This window comes from Buceros rhinoceros, unplaced genomic scaffold (assembly GCF_000710305.1).
Source record: "Buceros rhinoceros silvestris isolate BGI_N320 unplaced genomic scaffold, ASM71030v1 scaffold19008, whole genome shotgun sequence".
NCBI classification, from domain to species: domain Eukaryota; kingdom Metazoa; phylum Chordata; class Aves; order Bucerotiformes; family Bucerotidae; genus Buceros; species Buceros rhinoceros.
The window spans coordinates 8,857-26,799 of NW_010428831.1; the positions used below are offsets into that span (position 1 = coordinate 8,857).

At 39.9% G+C, this 17,943-nt stretch overlaps 1 protein-coding gene across 1 annotated transcript in view; it reads left to right on the plus strand.

The window, feature by feature from the left end:
* FAM91A1 (family with sequence similarity 91, member A1) overlaps nt 1-15,118 on the plus strand; it is a gene marked incomplete at its 5' end in the record, with an annotated part of 22,619 nt that extends 7,501 nt beyond the window's left edge. Inside the window, 17 exons of the mRNA XM_010142430.1 lie at nt 887-949; nt 2,016-2,122; nt 2,858-2,896; nt 2,980-3,092; nt 3,702-3,820; nt 4,238-4,350; nt 4,543-4,629; nt 5,362-5,494; nt 6,188-6,336; nt 6,820-6,954; nt 9,071-9,184; nt 10,089-10,161; nt 11,393-11,542; nt 12,039-12,146; nt 12,438-12,561; nt 13,590-13,659; nt 14,924-15,118. Coding sequence (XP_010140732.1) covers nt 887-949; nt 2,016-2,122; nt 2,858-2,896; nt 2,980-3,092; nt 3,702-3,820; nt 4,238-4,350; nt 4,543-4,629; nt 5,362-5,494; nt 6,188-6,336; nt 6,820-6,954; nt 9,071-9,184; nt 10,089-10,161; nt 11,393-11,542; nt 12,039-12,146; nt 12,438-12,561; nt 13,590-13,659; nt 14,924-15,118 — 1,892 coding nt within the window. The remainder of the gene's footprint in view (nt 1-886; nt 950-2,015; nt 2,123-2,857; nt 2,897-2,979; nt 3,093-3,701; nt 3,821-4,237; nt 4,351-4,542; nt 4,630-5,361; nt 5,495-6,187; nt 6,337-6,819; nt 6,955-9,070; nt 9,185-10,088; nt 10,162-11,392; nt 11,543-12,038; nt 12,147-12,437; nt 12,562-13,589; nt 13,660-14,923) is intronic.
* Nucleotides 15,119-17,943: the final 2,825 nt, after the last annotated feature.

The window sequence follows — 17,943 nt, forward strand, 5'->3', positions numbered from 1 at the left end:
GGAGTGTTTAGTCCAAACTATAGTGCCATCAGGACATTTCAGGTACAGTAAGTAAGGATGTAGCATCTATGAGAATATGAAGGAGGGACGGTGAAAAGCACCCATAGCGTGTCGATGGCTCGTAACATCATCCTTATCCACTAAGGCTGGTTTGTGATACCCATCAGTGCGCATAGCTGAGATGTGTCCCTGCCCGTGCTGCACAGCACTTGTATCGGCGTGAATTCAGGTTCGTTGTTGGATTAATGCAGGCATTTTATTTAAGATCTGATAGGGAATTAACTGAACTAGATGTACCGTAGATACATGCACACATGCTGTAGCTGGGCTGAGCTCCCTGTGCGTGACACAACCTGACCAATCCCACTTCAAGGGTTCAAGTGTACTTCAGCCAGAGGGTTGTTGGTACGCTGTTGGTACGCTTCCTCCCTGCTGTGCTGTGTGGTGTAGATGGAGTGATCCTGGATGACACCAGAGGAACCCATGACAGTGACTTGGGCTCATTTTATATTGTGTAATGTAGCTTTATACTTCGCTATTGGAGTGTAGCTGTTACAAACCTTAGACACTAAAGATAGGCGTGCTGAAGCGTTCTGCCCTTCCTTAAAATTTCTCCTTGGGGTGATTACTGTGCAGAAGTCAGTCGAGATGCGTAACACGTCAGACTGCAAGTAAAGAGCTCTGGTTTAGAGTGACACCAGTTTAATATCAGATGGGGTTTACTGAGCTGTGCATCGCAAAGTAATATTCCACTCCGGAGGCTATTAGGAAAAATTTCTTTAAATTCTGAATGAGCTGATGGGGAAGTCTGCTTTGTGTCATTAGCACTCTGGAAAATGCCTTTTTTTTTTTTTTTTCTTAAATTGATGTGCTTTTATTTACAAAGGTTTGTATAACAAAGGATTTATTTACCTTGATGTACCGATATCTGATGACAGCTGTATAGCAGGTAAGTGAATATTTAATGTTGTTATACCTATGTTTTCTGGGTTTCATTTCGGTTATCTTGTAGTTCTCTGTCTTGGAAGCTGCTCCTCAGTTTGCATAAACAAAACATTTGAGCTGTGAAATTTTTTCCTGCCTAAATGTTTTCAGCCCTATTGAAACATCATTTTTATTGTATATGGGATTTATTTCAGCTTGAATTCTTAGGTGGTTTTGTATACATATTTAATTAAGATGAGATTCTTCTAAAGAGTCATGGCATGAATTATTAAGTTTCTCCTATATGTCTGTAATGAAAAGGAAGAATAGCACAGAGAAACGTAGCTGCCTTACCAAAACGACGTGGGGTTTTGAGTCCTATTTGCTAGACAGATGCAACTTTTTTATAGATACCAGTTCCATCCTTCGTGGTCTTGACATCTCTGTTGTGGTCATGTGCTGTGTCTGGGGACTGTGTAAGAGCTTAAACTAGCACAGCACGTGGCTGCCCTTTGAACAACTTGTTATGCTGTGCGAGGTCTGAGGGGCTTCGGAATGCAGTGTAGTAATCTGCAAAGACAGGAATGGTGTGGAACCTGGTTGTGCAGTAGTACCTGTCATTGCAACAACAGCAGAGATCAGTTAAGTGAAAGTCCTCTAAATACGAGAGACTTACTGCTTAGATAATAGCTCTGGAGTGTCTGGGTGGGGTGGCTTTTCTTTCTGTCGCACTCCAGTCAGAGCCATGATTTATCCTCCAACCACATTACAAAATCATTTTACGGGCTGGAAATTAGCTGTGCTGGATGAGCTGGATTCTGCAGGGCTCTGTGATGTGAAGTAGAGGGGCTTTAGTTTTTATCAAAAAACATATTGACAACTGTTACTTTTAATAAGGAGTGGGAGAATTTTAAATACCATGTGAATTTTAAATACCATACTGTCTTTAGGCTTTTATTCTTTGTGACTGGGAAATCCTGGAAATTACAGGTACCATGAAAACCAAGTGTAAATCTGTGTTTCCATTTTTATGCAGTTTCAGTTTAATAAAGTAACTTACTGAATTGTACTTTCGCAATTCTTCTTTGTAGTGCCACCACTTGAAGGTTTTGTGATGAACAGAGTGCAAGGTGATTACTTTGAAACACTCCTGTACAAGATATTTGTTTCAATAGATGAACACACTAATGTGGCAGAGGTAAGTACAACTTAGCCGTGTGTCGGGAGATGGGAATACTTGAAGAGCCCAAAGCACACTGCTGAAAATTCTTGAGGCAGAGCTATGGATTGATATCGAGTGAATTTATTGAGGGATATTGCCGGGCTTAAGATGCAACCTGTTTCTTTTATCTTGAATGTAACTTTTATAACAGGCTAGAAGGAGTCCCTTCAATTCACTGAAACAGCTGGAATGAATTTATAGAGATGACTATTGTAGACTATTTTATATGACCTACAACTGGAACACAGTCTGTTTTGCTAGTGTGAAATAAAGAAAATAAAATTTTTTTCTTTGTCAGTGCAAACATGCAGGATGTTGGCTTAATAGGAATATTAATTTTTCATAAGTATTTATAATTTTAATCTGAGAAATATGTTTTCATAAGGTCTTACTCTTGAAACGTGGTGAATAAGCACCTGAAAAATACTCATTAAATATATCCAGGATTTGTTTTCCTCTTTGTGTGTCTTGTACACATTATTAATCTAGAAATTACGGTGTGGAGGATAACCTCCTGTTTCTTTTGCATGCTTTCAACTGAGACACAAGACTTCATCACCTTTTCATCAGTTTCAGTGAAGTCAAAACAGCTTCGATCAGTACAGGCTGGCTCTAAAAATGAAGCAACAAAAAGGTGCTGAAGCCCAGAAGTGGTGGATTGCCCTGTACTGTTAATTCCTCTTTCTTTTTTTTTTTTTTTTTTTTTTCCAGCTTGCAAACGTCCTGGAGATTGACCTATCTTTAGTAAAGGTATGTGTGTTTAATACATCTGTTGAACGTGATATGGGAAGTCGTACAGCGGTCACTTATTACATGTATGTGTGTTTCTCCAGAATGCTGTGTCCATGTATTGTCGGTTAGGCTTTGCTCATAAAAAAGGCCAAGTAATAAACCTGGATAATCTTCATCCATCGTGGAAGAATGTTCCTTCTGTAAACAGACTGAAGTAAGTGTCTTCATTCTTGCACGAGGCTTATTTTTCCTCTTTGAAGAGAAAGCTTAGAACCAAAATCCGATGATAAAGCTATTGATTTCTTTCTCTGAATTCTGCAACAACAAGTATCACTTGGCTTTCTAATGTGTATAATGAGAAGAATACTTGATCCTCTCTTTAATCTGAGGATAAGGAGTGGTAGTTTAGCTTGTAAGTGCAAAGTTGCATTAATTAAGAGTTGTCAGGCACTTTTAGTTCAGTATCTATTAAGCCATTTAAAACCGTGCTGAGTTTCCTTTAATGTTAATTCAGACTGTGTTAACAAATTGAATTAGATTTCTTTTTTTCGTTGGATTCTTCCTCCACAGTAGTGGGGTTTGGGGACTTTTTCTTCAGATCTTTTTTTCAAAATCTGGTATTTTCAGACCCCCAGATAAACTTTTGTGTTGAAGCTGAAGTAGGTCTCTTAAGGTGCATCAGGGTTTACTGGTTTAGGGCTTAGAAGTATTGAAAGGCACGTATCGGGTATGCCCATGGCAGGGACTTCCAGCACCGGAAGGCAGAGTTATTTCTCTGGTGCTACAGTGACCAATAGGTGTGGATTTTAATTCACATTAATAGGAGTACACTGGACCCGCAAAAGATGCTGCTTTCATGGGACAGTGCGGAAAACAGAAGTCCTATCCAGGAAACCGGGTCTTCAGCCACAGATACAGATACCAACAGTCAAGATGATCCAGGTTAGCACTAACAGTAAATTTTAATACATTAGGATCAATTATTTTTATATTTCTAGAGCGTCATAGGCTGTAAAGGGATTTAGAAACAAGTAAAACACAGATTGTGTAGATCTTTTTTTCATATGGACTATACAGCAGGGGAGGTGGTATCTAATTCTTGGCTTAACATTTTTTAGCCAAATAGCGTTTTGCTGGAGATGAAGCTGATCTGTATTATGGATATCAATTGACACAAAGATACCAACTACCGAATTAAGGCAACCAGTAGTTTACTATTGATAAAGGAATTCTGTTCTGCTCAGTATGCCAATAACTAACTTTTTTTCTTCTTTTTAAAATCTATTTGACTTGAACTTAATGATTTGATTTTTAAATAAACAGAATGTGATCATGTATTTTCTTTTTGTTCTCTGTTAGCTGAAACAGCCAGCGTGAGCAGCCTGAATCTGTCTAGTGGACACACAAAGCGTATTGCCTTCCTGTTCGATTCTACTCTCACTGCGTTCTTAATGATGGGAAATCTTTCACCAGTATGTCAAAATTGTTCCATGTATTATGCCAAGAATAAATATGTAGAGCTTTAAAATACTGGGACTTCAACATAATATAGCTGTAATTATTTTAAAAACTTCGCTATTGTTTGTTGTTAACAAATGTTTTTGCTTAATAAATCTACTTGGCCATTCCACACTCAAATAATTAAGACAGTTCTGTTGTTCCAGAACTTGAAAAGTCATGCGGTCACTATGTTTGAAGTTGGGAAACTGTCGGATGAGAGTCTTGACAGCTTCTTGGTGGAGCTGGAAAAGGTAATCTCTTACATGTTTGACCAAATGCTTTTTCAGCACCTGAAGTGTTAAAGGGGCCAAACCGCCCCCCGTGTTTTCATTGTGTGAACCTGCTTATTTGGTAGTGCAGTGATGAACCAGCACCTTATCGTACTGACCCTCACTGGCTCGGTTAAAACATTTCTCACTCACGGCAGTTATACCTCTAGTGACTTTCTGGGGACACTCTTTGTGTGTGTGTGAATGTGGTGAGGCTGGTGAGCAAAGAGCGTCCATGAACGAACACACCTGCGTTAGGGCTCGTTCCATGGAACTCGCCTTCCTTTTAATAAGGTGTTAATCCTCTGAAAGTCTCTACATTGTAGGAAGATTGGACTGTTGTGTGCTGGAATGTTTAACCTAGCCATCTTTTAAAGTTAATTCTAGAAGGACAGCTGTAGAATTATGCGGGAGAACCGCCGCGGTTGCTGTATTTTGTACCAGTCATGATGACTGCACATTTGAATCCTTTCACCTAAAGGCTGAGTCGTAGTTCTGATTTATAGGTTGTGTCTTCGTGTACTTCTTGACCGTTCCACTAGCAGGGCCAAGACTCACTTTGCATTTAATGGTTGCTGTAGATCACTCTTGTATATAAGCTGCAGGGTTATTGCAAAGCTTTGAAATGCTAATTTGTAAATATTTCCTTTTGTGCAACTGACACTTGTGGAAACAACCCACCACTTGTATGCATTTGTTTTGTTTCTCATTCAGGTTCAAAGCACAGGTGAAGGGGAAGCACAGCGATACTTCGATCATGCACTTACACTGAGAAACACGATACTGTTTTTGCGGCATAATAAAGACCTGGGGGCACAAGCTGTACAGCCTGATCAACCCAATAATGGTACTGTGAACACTGAGGAAATCCTTCTAAGTCTGTTTACTCATCTGCCCTGGTCTTGGCTTTCTGATTAAGCTGATTAAGAAAGCAATTCATATCCTACTTGTTTAAAAATATTTTGAAGCCAAACCATCATTTTTTCCTCATCCTTTGGGCCTGCATTACTGGGTTTGCCTGTTGAATGACTGATTTGCTTGCCAAGGCTTGGATTTAACGTCCAAAGCAACAGATAAAAACATAATGATGGCAAGACAAGGTGAACTTGAGGAAGAGATTGGTTTCAAATTGTGTGGTTTTGAAAGCCGTAATAAAGGAGTCATTGTTCATTCAGAGTTGTGCTGTCAGTGAAACATTTTTCAAGTCATGGAAGGGAGTGTGTTCTTCTGATGGGGGTATATTTTTAAAATTATTATTTTTTTAACCTTACCTAACTTCCTCGGTATCTCTCTGCTTATTTCCTGGCATCAGTTAGTTGGTGAGGAGCAAGCTGTAGTTCTGTGCCAGACAACCCTGCATGACTGGAATTGCTAAAATTATGTACAGATTTATTAAAGTTCACCCCGATAATTTAAAACTTAGTTGTAGAAAGTATTGTATTGGTGGCTTATCAGGGGAGAATGGAAAATCTGAATTCATACTTTAGGTTGTGAGTTCCATCTTATATGATAATTGAAGAATCTTACGTTTTCAACATAGGGTTTCCCTTGGACCTCTTACGGTGTGAGAGTTTGCTCGGCTTGGATCCAGCGACGTGCAGCAGAGTTCTCAACAAAAATTATACTCTGCTGGTCTCCATGGCACCACTCACCAATGAAATTCGACCTATTAGCAGCTGTACACCCCAGGTGAAAAAATACAGGGAGTTCTCCCCCCAGTATCTAGTAATACAGTATCTTCTGAATAGCTTTGGTTTGGCTACAGCTGGCAGATGTCCTTTTTAAGTGACTCAATTATTGGCATATAGAATAGTATTGCAATTCAAATTAAAAAAAAAAAAGTGTTTAGTGAGGAATGTGAATACTTACTTTACTAAGTTTGTTTAATTTATCTTCAGTTTATCAGAGACAATGACAGATATTTCATTCTTGGTTTTATATTCATAGGAAATACCTTACTACGACCTTTCTGTAAAGCCTTGCAATAGTGGACTAAGTACCTAGAATATAATCCAGAGAAGAGAGAGCAGAGTAGTGCATTTGAGATTTGAACTCCTGTGCTGCAAAACTAGATTTATATATCTTTAAACCTGTTGATTCTTAAGTGACATCTGTCCATGTAACAGCTGCAATATTAAGTTCTTTCTAATTTCTTGCATACTCTCTCTTCAGCATATTGGACCTGCAATACCAGAGGTCAGTTCGGTTTGGTTCAAGCTGTATATTTACCACATAACTGGACAAGGACCACCCTCTCTGTTGCTCTCTAAAGGAACACGTCTTCGAAAACTTCCAGACATTTTTCAGGTAGCATATGCATAAATTTATTCTCCCTCCCTTCTCCAAATGTTTCAGTTATGCTGTACGCTATTTAGGGACAACAGCTGAAGTCAGAGGTACAATTTATTGAAGATGATGCAGAAGCAAGTTCTACTTCCTAGAAGCAAGTTTTATGTAGCACTTTGGTTTGTTTTCTTTCTAGGTTATGAAAAAGGAATGCTATTTATGTCTCTCTTCTTGTCACAATGTGACTCTGGTGTATTAGATGCCGTCCCTTTCCATTCTAGTGTAAAATGTGGTGCTGCAGTTATTGTGAGTTTAAGTTTGTAAGTCCATTCCTAGAGCATGTTACAAAGAAGAGTTATATCGAAAGACAGAAACCTAGAATATTGTGCTTTTTTTAGTATGGTACTGGAAAGGACACCTCTGCATATAACTCTGCCTGCTTTAGAAGGTGGCTAAACGATCGCTTCCAGTTTGTCCACAGTAGAAATCTGTGATGGAGACTTTGTTCTAGGCTGTAATTCTCCCTGCATTTTAAATGACAAAATAGTTTAACAAAGTTTGCACAAGGTTGGACAAAAGGTGTTCCTAGCCCAGTAGCCTGTCTCTAGCAGTGGTGGAAAGTAGGAGGAATAAGCACAACATGTAATGCTTCCTCTTAAGACCTCTCCAGCATGTTCTGTTCTGGAACTTCCTGAGCTGTATGTGGTTTTGTGTATACAGAGGTCGTGACTGGAGATCTTGTCTCTTCAGTGATCAGTTTCTCCCCTAGATTTCTTCCAGCCTTGAATCCACCTAAGTTTCCACACAGTACTTTCCTACCATCCATACGGTGCTGTGGCAAGGAGCCCCACAAAACCGTGCAAATGATCAACTTACGCTTCCGATGCTGCCTTCTCCCATTCTGTCTCTGAGATGCTAATAAGGAACGTGCCACAGAGGAGTCCTGTTAGGTCTTCTGTGCGCTTGGCAGACCTCGGTGGAACTTCTAAACTTGCCTGAACCTAAAATCATTCTATCTATTTGATTTGAAGTGCCAACACTTAGCAGTGTTTGGGTCTTGCTGCTCACAATGGAATTTGTAAAATAATAATGTTCAAATTTATAATTGCAGAGAGGCCTCTACAGTTTTCATCTCGTCATTCTCAGTAGATACTTGAGGAGCTAATTGTGTTAGAATGGTATGGAGACATTCGAAGAGGGATGTGCGTTCTTTGGTGTGCCTACCTCAGCAGTCATCTCTCGCTCTGGGATTTGTAGATGTATTTTCCATCCTCAAACTTCTTTCACATGTCCCTTCCCCTTCCAATTTAAAAAACTTTCTAAGACTTACTTTAACATAGGATTAAGTAAATCCAGGCTTCTAGGGCAGCAGGCCCTTTGTAAGGCCATTGGTGATAAGCTTGATTCAAACCTTAGTCTGGCATTAGCGTAAACTACCAGTAAATACACAGATGGTGCACACCATTCAGTGTGGAGCCCTTGGAAAACCTCAAAACTGCGTGACTCTCAGTATGCTGATAGGTCAGGTTTTCCTGTACGAAATGATCTCACATTCTACACTATCACAGACTTATTGGAGCTTCTTTCCGCTTCGTGTATCTGTGAGTGCCTTTCTCCAGCTACTGTTTTGCTGTGTAATTTTCTTAGGGAACCAAGACATTTCTAGAAATCTTATGGAGATGTGGGATCTTATGGAGATGCAATCTTGAAAACTGAGAAAGTAGGAAATTACTTTCTAGTCAGTGTCCTTGTCTTCCTGTGCTGGGTATTCTGGGCATTGATATAGCTTGGTTGGTAGTGTTAGTTTATCTAGTTTATATTTTAAATTTCTGTGGGATTATTTTAATCTCCTGATTGCTTGGAGGCTGCTGCGATGGCCACATAGTTCTACAGGAATTGGTGACAGGTATCTCCTGTTCAAAACAGCACCTTAACTTAGAGGTTGGCCAACTTCTGTCTTTGCCAGGAGTATGAACTTGAGTGATGCTTGGTACAAAGTGTAACACTGTAGAGTCATAGTCACCTGTGGTAACTTCCTAATGGTAACACCATGCTAATGCCTAACACTAGTATTTCACTTTATGTGCTTGTATAGTCCATTATTGCTGTAAATGCTCTTTTGATTTCTCTCTTATAGGGCTATGATCGCTTATTAATAACGTCTTGGGGTCACGACCCAGGCGTAGTTCCTACTTCAAATGTGCTCACGATGTTGAATGATGCTTTAACACATTCTGCAGTTCTGATTCAGGTACGGAGTGCTCCGTATAAATGGCGAAACCATGCATACCTCTGAGTGAAGCTGTTAGGTGGTAGAGGAGATTACAACGTAAGGAGAGCCACACTTTTGCCAGCTGAAAATAGTGTTAACACCTGTATCCACTGCTGCTGTGATTCAGTGGTGGCTGGGACGTGGGGTTTGACCGGAGTACATACAGTGTATGCGTTATTGTCCTGGAGGAGACGTAACAGAGTTTTGCTAGCTAAAATCAGATGTGGATTTGTGTGTCTTGGGGATATAGGAAACTGGAATGAAAGCGAAGAGCCCGGAAGCTTTTTAGGCAGCAGTGGTCTAAGGGAATATGAACTATAATTCCAGAAATGCATTTTTTGGAGCGCTTGGTATTTAGCTCTTACAGTGAACATGCTCCTTATCACAAACAGCAGAAACAGAGTGGGTTTGTCTGTTTGGGAGAAGTAAAATAGCTTCCTCTTCGGTTCAGTGGAATTCCCAGAATTAATTATTCAGATAAATAGATGTTTAATATTCTAAAAAACACAAAATTACACATTCTCAAAGGCTCACTTCTGACAGCCTTAGCTGCTCAGAAATGTTCTGTACTATTAGTGGAAACTCTGGTTTGCTCTAGAAGTGCTCAGCAACCAGGTAATCTGTTCATAACCAGCATTTGGAGAAGAAAATTGCTCCTCTTCACTGAAGTTGAACTTCATTCTGTGCATTACTCATGCATTCTAGGGGGAAGGGTAGGGTATTTAATGAGTTATTTCAGCTAAGCAAGAACTTCGTATAACTATCTCAATCTGCTTATTTGTTTCATCAGCTTGACTGGTGCTACTTAAAAGGGAGCACAAGTAGGACTGAGCTAAGTCATGAGTATATTTTTCTGCTCCTAATTTATTTCCTTGACGTTCAGGGGCATGGCATGCACGGAGTGGGAGAAACAATGCACATACCTTTCCCATTTGATGAAGCTGAGCAGCAAGGAGGTAACTGACTGTCTTTAAAGTAATCTCTGCACCACTGTATTTCATTTTCTTGCACATTACCATATGCAGTAAGGTTGCAATAATCCTTTATAGTACAAATTTTCTTGGACTTATGAGTCAAGTTATGAGAAAATTGAAAAATATATTTAAATGCTTGATAAGTTTGTGAGTTTAGAGATAGGATCTTCTCCTTTCTATCTTCTCTGTCCTAATTAGAATGAGTTTTCTGGCCTCTCCTCTCCTAGCACGTATATAGAGAAATAATTTTCACAAGGACCTCTGAATCTTTCTCTGTACAGAATTGCTTATTAATTGGCGTACTTATTAACTGCATAAATTAATCTTCCATGTATTCTATTTAGCATCTCTTTAACTGTAAGACAGATGAGACCAAAACTGAACAAACTTATCTAGATTAGTAGCGGTAGGAAATATTATGGAGTTTTTTTCCTCAGAAAGAGCTTTGCCTGTCTTGCTCAACTGATTTTGAAAGGTGGGAATTTACATGTTCTGAAATACTCCTTGATGAGTAGGACACAACATAGTTAAGGCCATAGCCTTCCCAGCTGAGAGCTGTCATAAAAGTATGGATTTCCAGATAAAAAATACCAAATTATGTAATCTACCACTTAGAAAAATCTGGGCCAACTAGAAGTAAAGCTAACTTCCTAATGTAGTTTTTACCAGGTTCAAAATGAGTATTTTGATATAGACCCTCTCTGGGATGTCTGTTTTCTTCCAACTTGATGCTAGTGAAAAATCTTGGAAGACAGAATCTCTTAAGTTCTATTATGGACAACTCCATGTTGAAAGTACTTGTTAACCTCTAACACTGTGTTCTGGATCTTCAGAAGTTCAGATATGTGGCACATGTACCTTGTACTGAATTTGCCGTAAAAGATTCTGCCCCTGGAAAAGCTGGTCATCTGATTCCTAGTGAACCTTGCCACTTCTGCTGTCTGTGTGTGCCTGTGTGCATGAGAGAGATAGCATCTTCTGTTTGTATTTCCCTTTCTCCTTGGCTCTTTTACTGCACTATAAAATACCAGTTAGTGCGTGGTGTATTAATACTTACGTGTTATCCCAGATCTACCAATGTGATCACTGAGATGGAGCATCACAACAAAGGGAAAATCCAGATAAAAAACTTAGCCTGATCTAGCGGTGAACTGTGTAGTCATGGAGGAGGCTTCTTGTGACGTAGGCTGAAATATGTGTTGTTTTCTACTAGACTTCTCTCGTGCGAACATGGGCATTCATACGGCTTTAAAAATACTGAGAAACAAAGTAGACTTGCAGCATTTTTGTGGCTATGTCACTATGTTGAATCCTTCGAGTCATCACGCTAACAGAAAGCTGAGTGATGCTTCTGATGGAAGAGGTAGGTTACCAATAAATTTTTTTTAGCTGTATTCCCTTAATTTTGCATACGATCACTTTAGCAAAGGTGGACAAAAGATTATATTCTTTGATTTGGAACTCTGCGAAATACCATCCGACACAGATAGGAACCCATTCTAAGTGTGGATCTATTGGCAGTAGGCGTACTTCTTTATTCTTCTTTGCACCTAGCTCAGAAATTGCAAATACAGACTGAAAAATCGCTGGACTAGAACAGTCAACAGAAGAAAAAAAAGAATATTTTTGGAATATTTAAATTGCATCATATTAAAATGCCAGAACTGAATCTTTCGTGTGTTGAGCATCCCTAAGTGACTCTTTAGTCCCAAAATGAGTCAGGCCCTATGTTCCTCCACAGCCCTTTCTCCAGTTTGGAGTTTGAGCAAAGTTTGTGTCATGTTCCTTACATCAGGTGGTAACTAAAGTTATATTCATTATTCATCTACATGTTTAAGAAAGAATTACTTTACTTTTAGGAGAGGCTGAACTTGCATTGGGATCTGATGTAAATGGGAGCACAGAATCATTTGAGATGGTAATAGAGGAAACCTCGATGGATTCTGCAGTCAAGCAAAGCCTGGAAGGTAAAAACATGACAAAGGGCTTGTACTAAACGATTTCAGTCCAGTGAGGTATCTTGTGTTTAAGGATCTGAACACATTGTTGGTTATCGTCTGGGACGAGTGCAACACTAACTGTTCTTCCTCCTTAAAATTCAGACTCCCTTAAATCTTTGAACAGTTCAGCAAATGAACTGTCTTAAAAATGTGAACTATCCAGTGGATCCTGATTGGAGATAACTGCTTCTGGAACCAACATTCTTGCTTTGTCTTTTCTTAAAATTTGGTTGTATCTTGTTTTATTTTTTTCTGTAGTACCCACAACAGAACTGGAATGGGTTCCCCTGGAATTATGCTTTGGCATTCCACTCTTCAGCTCTGAATTGAATCAGAAGGTCTGCAGGAAAATTGCCACTCATGGATTATGTAGGAAGGAAAGGTGAGCTGTGATTTATCAGCTACACGTTTAATGGGTGTTTATGTCTGGAGCTTCTGCAGAAAACGGTACCTACAACCCCATGACTAAGAGCAGAGCTGAGCTAAGTTTCAGAGAGTACCTAATTCTAGTGTGTAAGGTGGTTGCTTTTTGGCTCCTAGGTGCCAGCTGTAGTGGACAATGTAGCAGTCCTTAGTTGCAGTAAAAGAAGATTAAGACTGGGCTGTTTTTATAGTTTCTGCAAGGCAAAAATTAATTCTGTGTAGTAAACTATGAATGGATGGATGAGGAAAAAAAAGAAAAGTCAGGTGCCTTCCTACTCGTTTTCCCTTCCTAGCCTAGCACAGGCTTTCTTTCCTCCTCCTAACCCTCGGGCCTGAGGCGGGAAAGCTTACTAGTAATGCTTTGGTGTAAAATGCATTTAGTTCTTGCAGAAATTTTCTTCATTATTGGTACCTTATTTGCTAAGTTTAGTCATGGCCTGTGATCAAGCTTTTTACCGTAGCTTTTCTGTTTGAAAGAATACTCCTTCAGCAGTGGGGGTTTGGGGCTGGTTTCTTTTGTTTGGGGTTGGGTGGTTTTTTTGTTTTGTTTTTTTAGGGCACGGTTCTAGAGACCAAAAAGAAGGCAGCTTGAAAACATGGCTTAAGGGGTGTATGAGAGTAGCTGACCTGCTTTTTAACAGTATGGCACTAATCTGCTTCTGGAAAGTCCTGTTACGAGACTGTCCTAGGTAAGAACGAGATGTGATGAAGTCTCATATATTAATATCTTATGGAAAATAGCATTTTTCAGTTGCAGTAGCTCCACTTGTAGCGTGGTGTAACTGGTAGTGAAAACAGCATTGAGCTGACTGGACTCGAGAGATGAGTCAAACACCTCTTCAGTCATGACAGTATTATCAAGCTTTCTGTATGTCACGTGGCGTTAGGTACCACTAGAGTTACTTGTGAGCAAGTTACTACGGTGGTACTTGACTAGTGAAAATTTGCGCACCTTGGACACAGCTTATTCTCTTTCATTTTTGACAGCCTTCAAAAACTCTTACATTCCAGTAGAAAGCTGTCTCTTCAGGTCCTTAATTTTGTTCATTCATTCCAGGTAAGGAGCAATAATCCAGATGTAAATCATTCTGTATGGTCTGTCATCCCCTTTTGCACTCCTGCTTGCTAGTCTCGGGTGTATGGAAACACACGTGCTTTGTTTTATTGGCTTTTTCTTTAAATGTTTTTGCTAAGAGCATTATCAACCTCAAATCCTACTGGTAGCAAAAAGTGAGTACTTGCCTATCCCTTTTCTAGCCTCATTTAATACTTGTCTCCTAACTTCTGTGGTTTCGTCTTGTGTGTAATTAGTTTTTTATGGGACTTGTACAGCAAAGTTGTTCTTCACTCCTCATGTTGTAATACAGCCAACTCTGCTGGTTACTTGGTTGCTTCTTAGATATGTGAGGGAGATTCACTGCAAACCACGGACACACTAATCTTTTGAGATTTTATCCGCATCTGAAGTCGACCGTGTTCCCCTAGGAAAAAATAAAACACATAAATGTGTATTTCTTACCAGTTGGTTTTTGGACTTGTCCAGAGATCCCCTAGAAGTTGGTGCTGCAGGAGTAGAAATGTGTAAAACTGAGTACTCCGAGAGGATCTTTTTTTTAAGATCATAGATAGGGAATAGGAGGAATGCCAGGTCTGCTGCTTATGCCTTACGATACTTTTCTCTCAAATTCTGTCTTTTCAGTAAGGTAAGGAACTTGTGGGTTACTTAACCAGGCAGTGTTATGGATGATGTGATCCTGAAACTGCCGCCTCTTGAGAATGTTAGAGGTTCTCAGTAGGTTCAAAGCCTTGAAACCATTTGTCAATCAGTCTGAAGTGACCCCTGTTCCCATCTCTTAGATGTTAGCTGAGAAACACTTGATAATGATTGGGGGTGGGGGGGAAGGTGCTGAAGTGATTTTTATTTTTTTTTTTTTTTTTAAGCTGAGAAAAATAAACCTACTCAAAATCTGGTCAAGTCAGTACCTCTTAGCGCAGTACATGGTGAACAGTCGTACGACAGCTGTTCTGAAGATTTTACAGTTTGCATTCATTTTGCTAGGTTTCCCCTTCAGCCTCAGGCTTCCCTGAAGGTTTCTTGGAAGCCAAGTAATGAATGCACGCGTGCAGCTGAGGCAACTGTACCCTTATTTGATGCTTCCCTTTGTCTAATCTGGTTTTATTTCCATAATGATTTGGTATTTATTGCTTTAACATACTGGTGTGTATTTGCAGACTAGATAAGCCTGTCGTATTCTACCTTTTCAATCCTTCTTTGTTTGTCTTGTTTTTAAGGCACTGTTTCTTCTTCCTTTTGCTTTTAGGAAGGTATCTCGACACTGGATCAGCTCCATGATGCTGGCTCTTCAAGCTCGCTTTTGCAGCCTATTTCTGCAGATATGGGTGTTCCACTTCCTGCCAAGAATCTCATGTTCAAGGAAGGTGTATTATCCGAATGGAACGGATGGTGTCCCCCCTCCTCTGTTTTTTCAACCACACCTAAGGAACTGGTCAAGTAGGGGTTCTCGAGCATCGGTCACTCAATGCCTTTCTTCTATTACGGTTAATTCCTAGTGCCAACCACTGAGAAGAGTACTGCTGCTGCAGCGTAACCCGTGTAAAAGTAGTGTTACAGAAACGTGTCGTGTTGCAGTATTGGGGAAGTGCTTCAACAGTCTAGAACCTGTTACTCATTACTGCATACCTTGCTGCAGCAGAGAGCTTTTTAGCTGTCAGCACTATTTTTATCTTGAGACAATCTTTCTTTTATAACTAAACACGCCCTTTCTAGGCTTTCTGACGATTGTTAAATTTCTACGCTGTCACCACAAAATCACAATAGTAGTTTTCTATGTTCATTATTTAGACATAAATTCTGTTTTAGTTTTGTATTGTATTGCTGAAAATCTTTCTGTATACAGGCAAGAGATTTGGCTCTTCCTCTGAAAGCTCAGTGATACCACCTGTTAAAAAAAAAAAAGCATCATGGTGATTTGGGGCATTAGGAACTGTTGAATTGTAGTTCAGCTGAGCACTGGGGCCTTGACGAAGCTGTACCGTGGAAGGAGAGTTGATGCTTACAGGAGGCTGAGTTAGTGCAGATTCGAAGGCCTGCCCGTGACTTAAGGCCGCTTTGGAGACAAGAGGTGTGCTTTCATCTCTGGCAGATTTTGATGGGGGTGCGGAATTATGGAAGGGCTGAAGTGGTGGGCTCTGTTCGTGGGGTTCTTCACGATAGTGGATTCCTGTTGCTCTGTGTATGAACCCAGGAGTGTCTGACGCTTGGTCACATTGGGAGTTAGTCTCTCGTGGTTATCTGAAGCTGGTGATTGCTGTGGGAAAACTCCTGATGTTGTAAGTTGAGTTTAAGGTGGATAACTAGATCTGTCCTGTGGATTAATATTCAAAAGAACGGAGCTCTTGAGTTTTCACATGATGGTCTCTAGCAAAGGAAGATAACGGCAGAGGATGAGTAGGCAAAGACTTGTGAATCTTTTCCTTGATCCATGAGCTGCTGATTATGGCAAATACTAACAGTGAACTGTTTAATCTGAAATCATGGTCTGTCTGTGTGGGGATGGCTTATGTAGCATGATTTCACTTTATTTATATTAGGCATTAACAACTTTTTTTGCCAGCTTAAAAAAAAAGTCCATCCCATTTTGCACGAGGAGGACAAGAGATGCAAGATGTTAAGGCTTTTACCCCAGCAGCCTGAAGTACTCTGCCAGCTCCCTACTGGAACAGCCTCATTCTAAACAGTCCTAATCAAAAATGAGATTTAACTATCCTATCATTACTAGCCTACAGGGTGCAGGGCCGAGAGTCTGTGGCATAGATGATGCTGAACAGCAGCAAGGAGAAAAAAGGCAGCATTTGGGTGTATGTCCTGTTCTGTTCATCACGGAAGTTTGGAAAGGACAAACACAACTGAAAGGATAATGCAGCGACTTCAGCCACAACTGTGAAAATCCGTTGTTCTTTCTTTTCCTTTGCTTTATATACATTCCTGAAGTGTAAGTGTAGGACACGTGCGCTGGGAAACTGGAAGCCAGCAATTCTTCAGTTTGCACAGTGCTGCTTTCTTACATCTGTTTGGGTTTGTATTTTACCGACAGCAGCTGGACTTAGTATTCTGCATATATTACAGAGTTCGATTGTCGATGTAACGCTGGTCATTCACACTACAGCAACTTCTGTACCGGATGTGCATACTCTCCATAGCAGGGGGGTTTTTAAGTTGCCTTACTTCTTTCAAAAGAAATTAAAGAGGAATTGGATGTTGCTCTGCTAGAAATGGCAGAGGAAACCTTTACTGTGAGAATTGTTCTGTGGAGATTAATCGATCCATATCTAACTGTACAGGAACCAAGTAGTAGGCAATGGCTTACACTTTCAGTACTATAGATGTTACTTTTAAGTGGTACAGTGAGCTGTAGTAGATGAGCTAGTTTGGCGTGTTGTATCCGATTTTGCCACGCGCTGTCTATACTCGTATGTAAAGTGATGATAGATAGTGCAAGTTGTGTGGGAGTTTGGAAATGGATGAAAATTCCTTCTTCTCACTGCATACTCTTCAGTGTTACCGAGTGAAGGATACCCTTTGTTATTAGGTTGTCTAACATTTCTAAATAAAAGTAGCCTGCTCTTCAAAGTTGTTTAATACCCATAAATCTTACAGGTACTGGTGCGAATTCCAGATACATTGCAGTTTTTTAGAACTCAGGCCACTCTATTTTTAGGTGCTTCAAGACTAGTTTAGGAGCTTAAATGTTCAAGTCTGCATATCTGAAGTTTACTACATAGATTGCAACCAAAGAAGTCCATAAAATACCTGAAACTTGACTACAGCTCCAGTGCTTGGGATGGTCCAGAGGCTTTACTCCAAGTATGTGACTTCTGTTTTAAATATGGTGTATAAAGTTAAGATCTCAAAGATCTTCATACTGAAAGAATCTATTTTATATTGTATTGCAAATAAAGACAAATGAAATAAATTTCTTTTCTACAGGTAGTTCTGTTGACAGTCGGGAAAATCCCATGCATTACACACTGTAAACCTGTTTTAAGTTTCAGTCTTCAGCAAGACTTTTTACTTGCAGGAGAAGAGGTTGGCTTTGTGCTGTGGTACGACCCAAGCAGTGTTCCACCTAGATGGACGTACCTGAAGATGTTCAGGTGCCAGCTAGAAAGTGCTTTATGTTTGTTTTCAGGTTTTTTGATCATGACTTACTATTTCAAGGTGGGTTTTTGTTCTTCTCCCTCACTGTTCTCAAATTTTCCTTTTATTTTCATGTTCAGTGTTCCCGTGGTTTGTATTTTGAAGGTTTTAAAGTACTGCTGT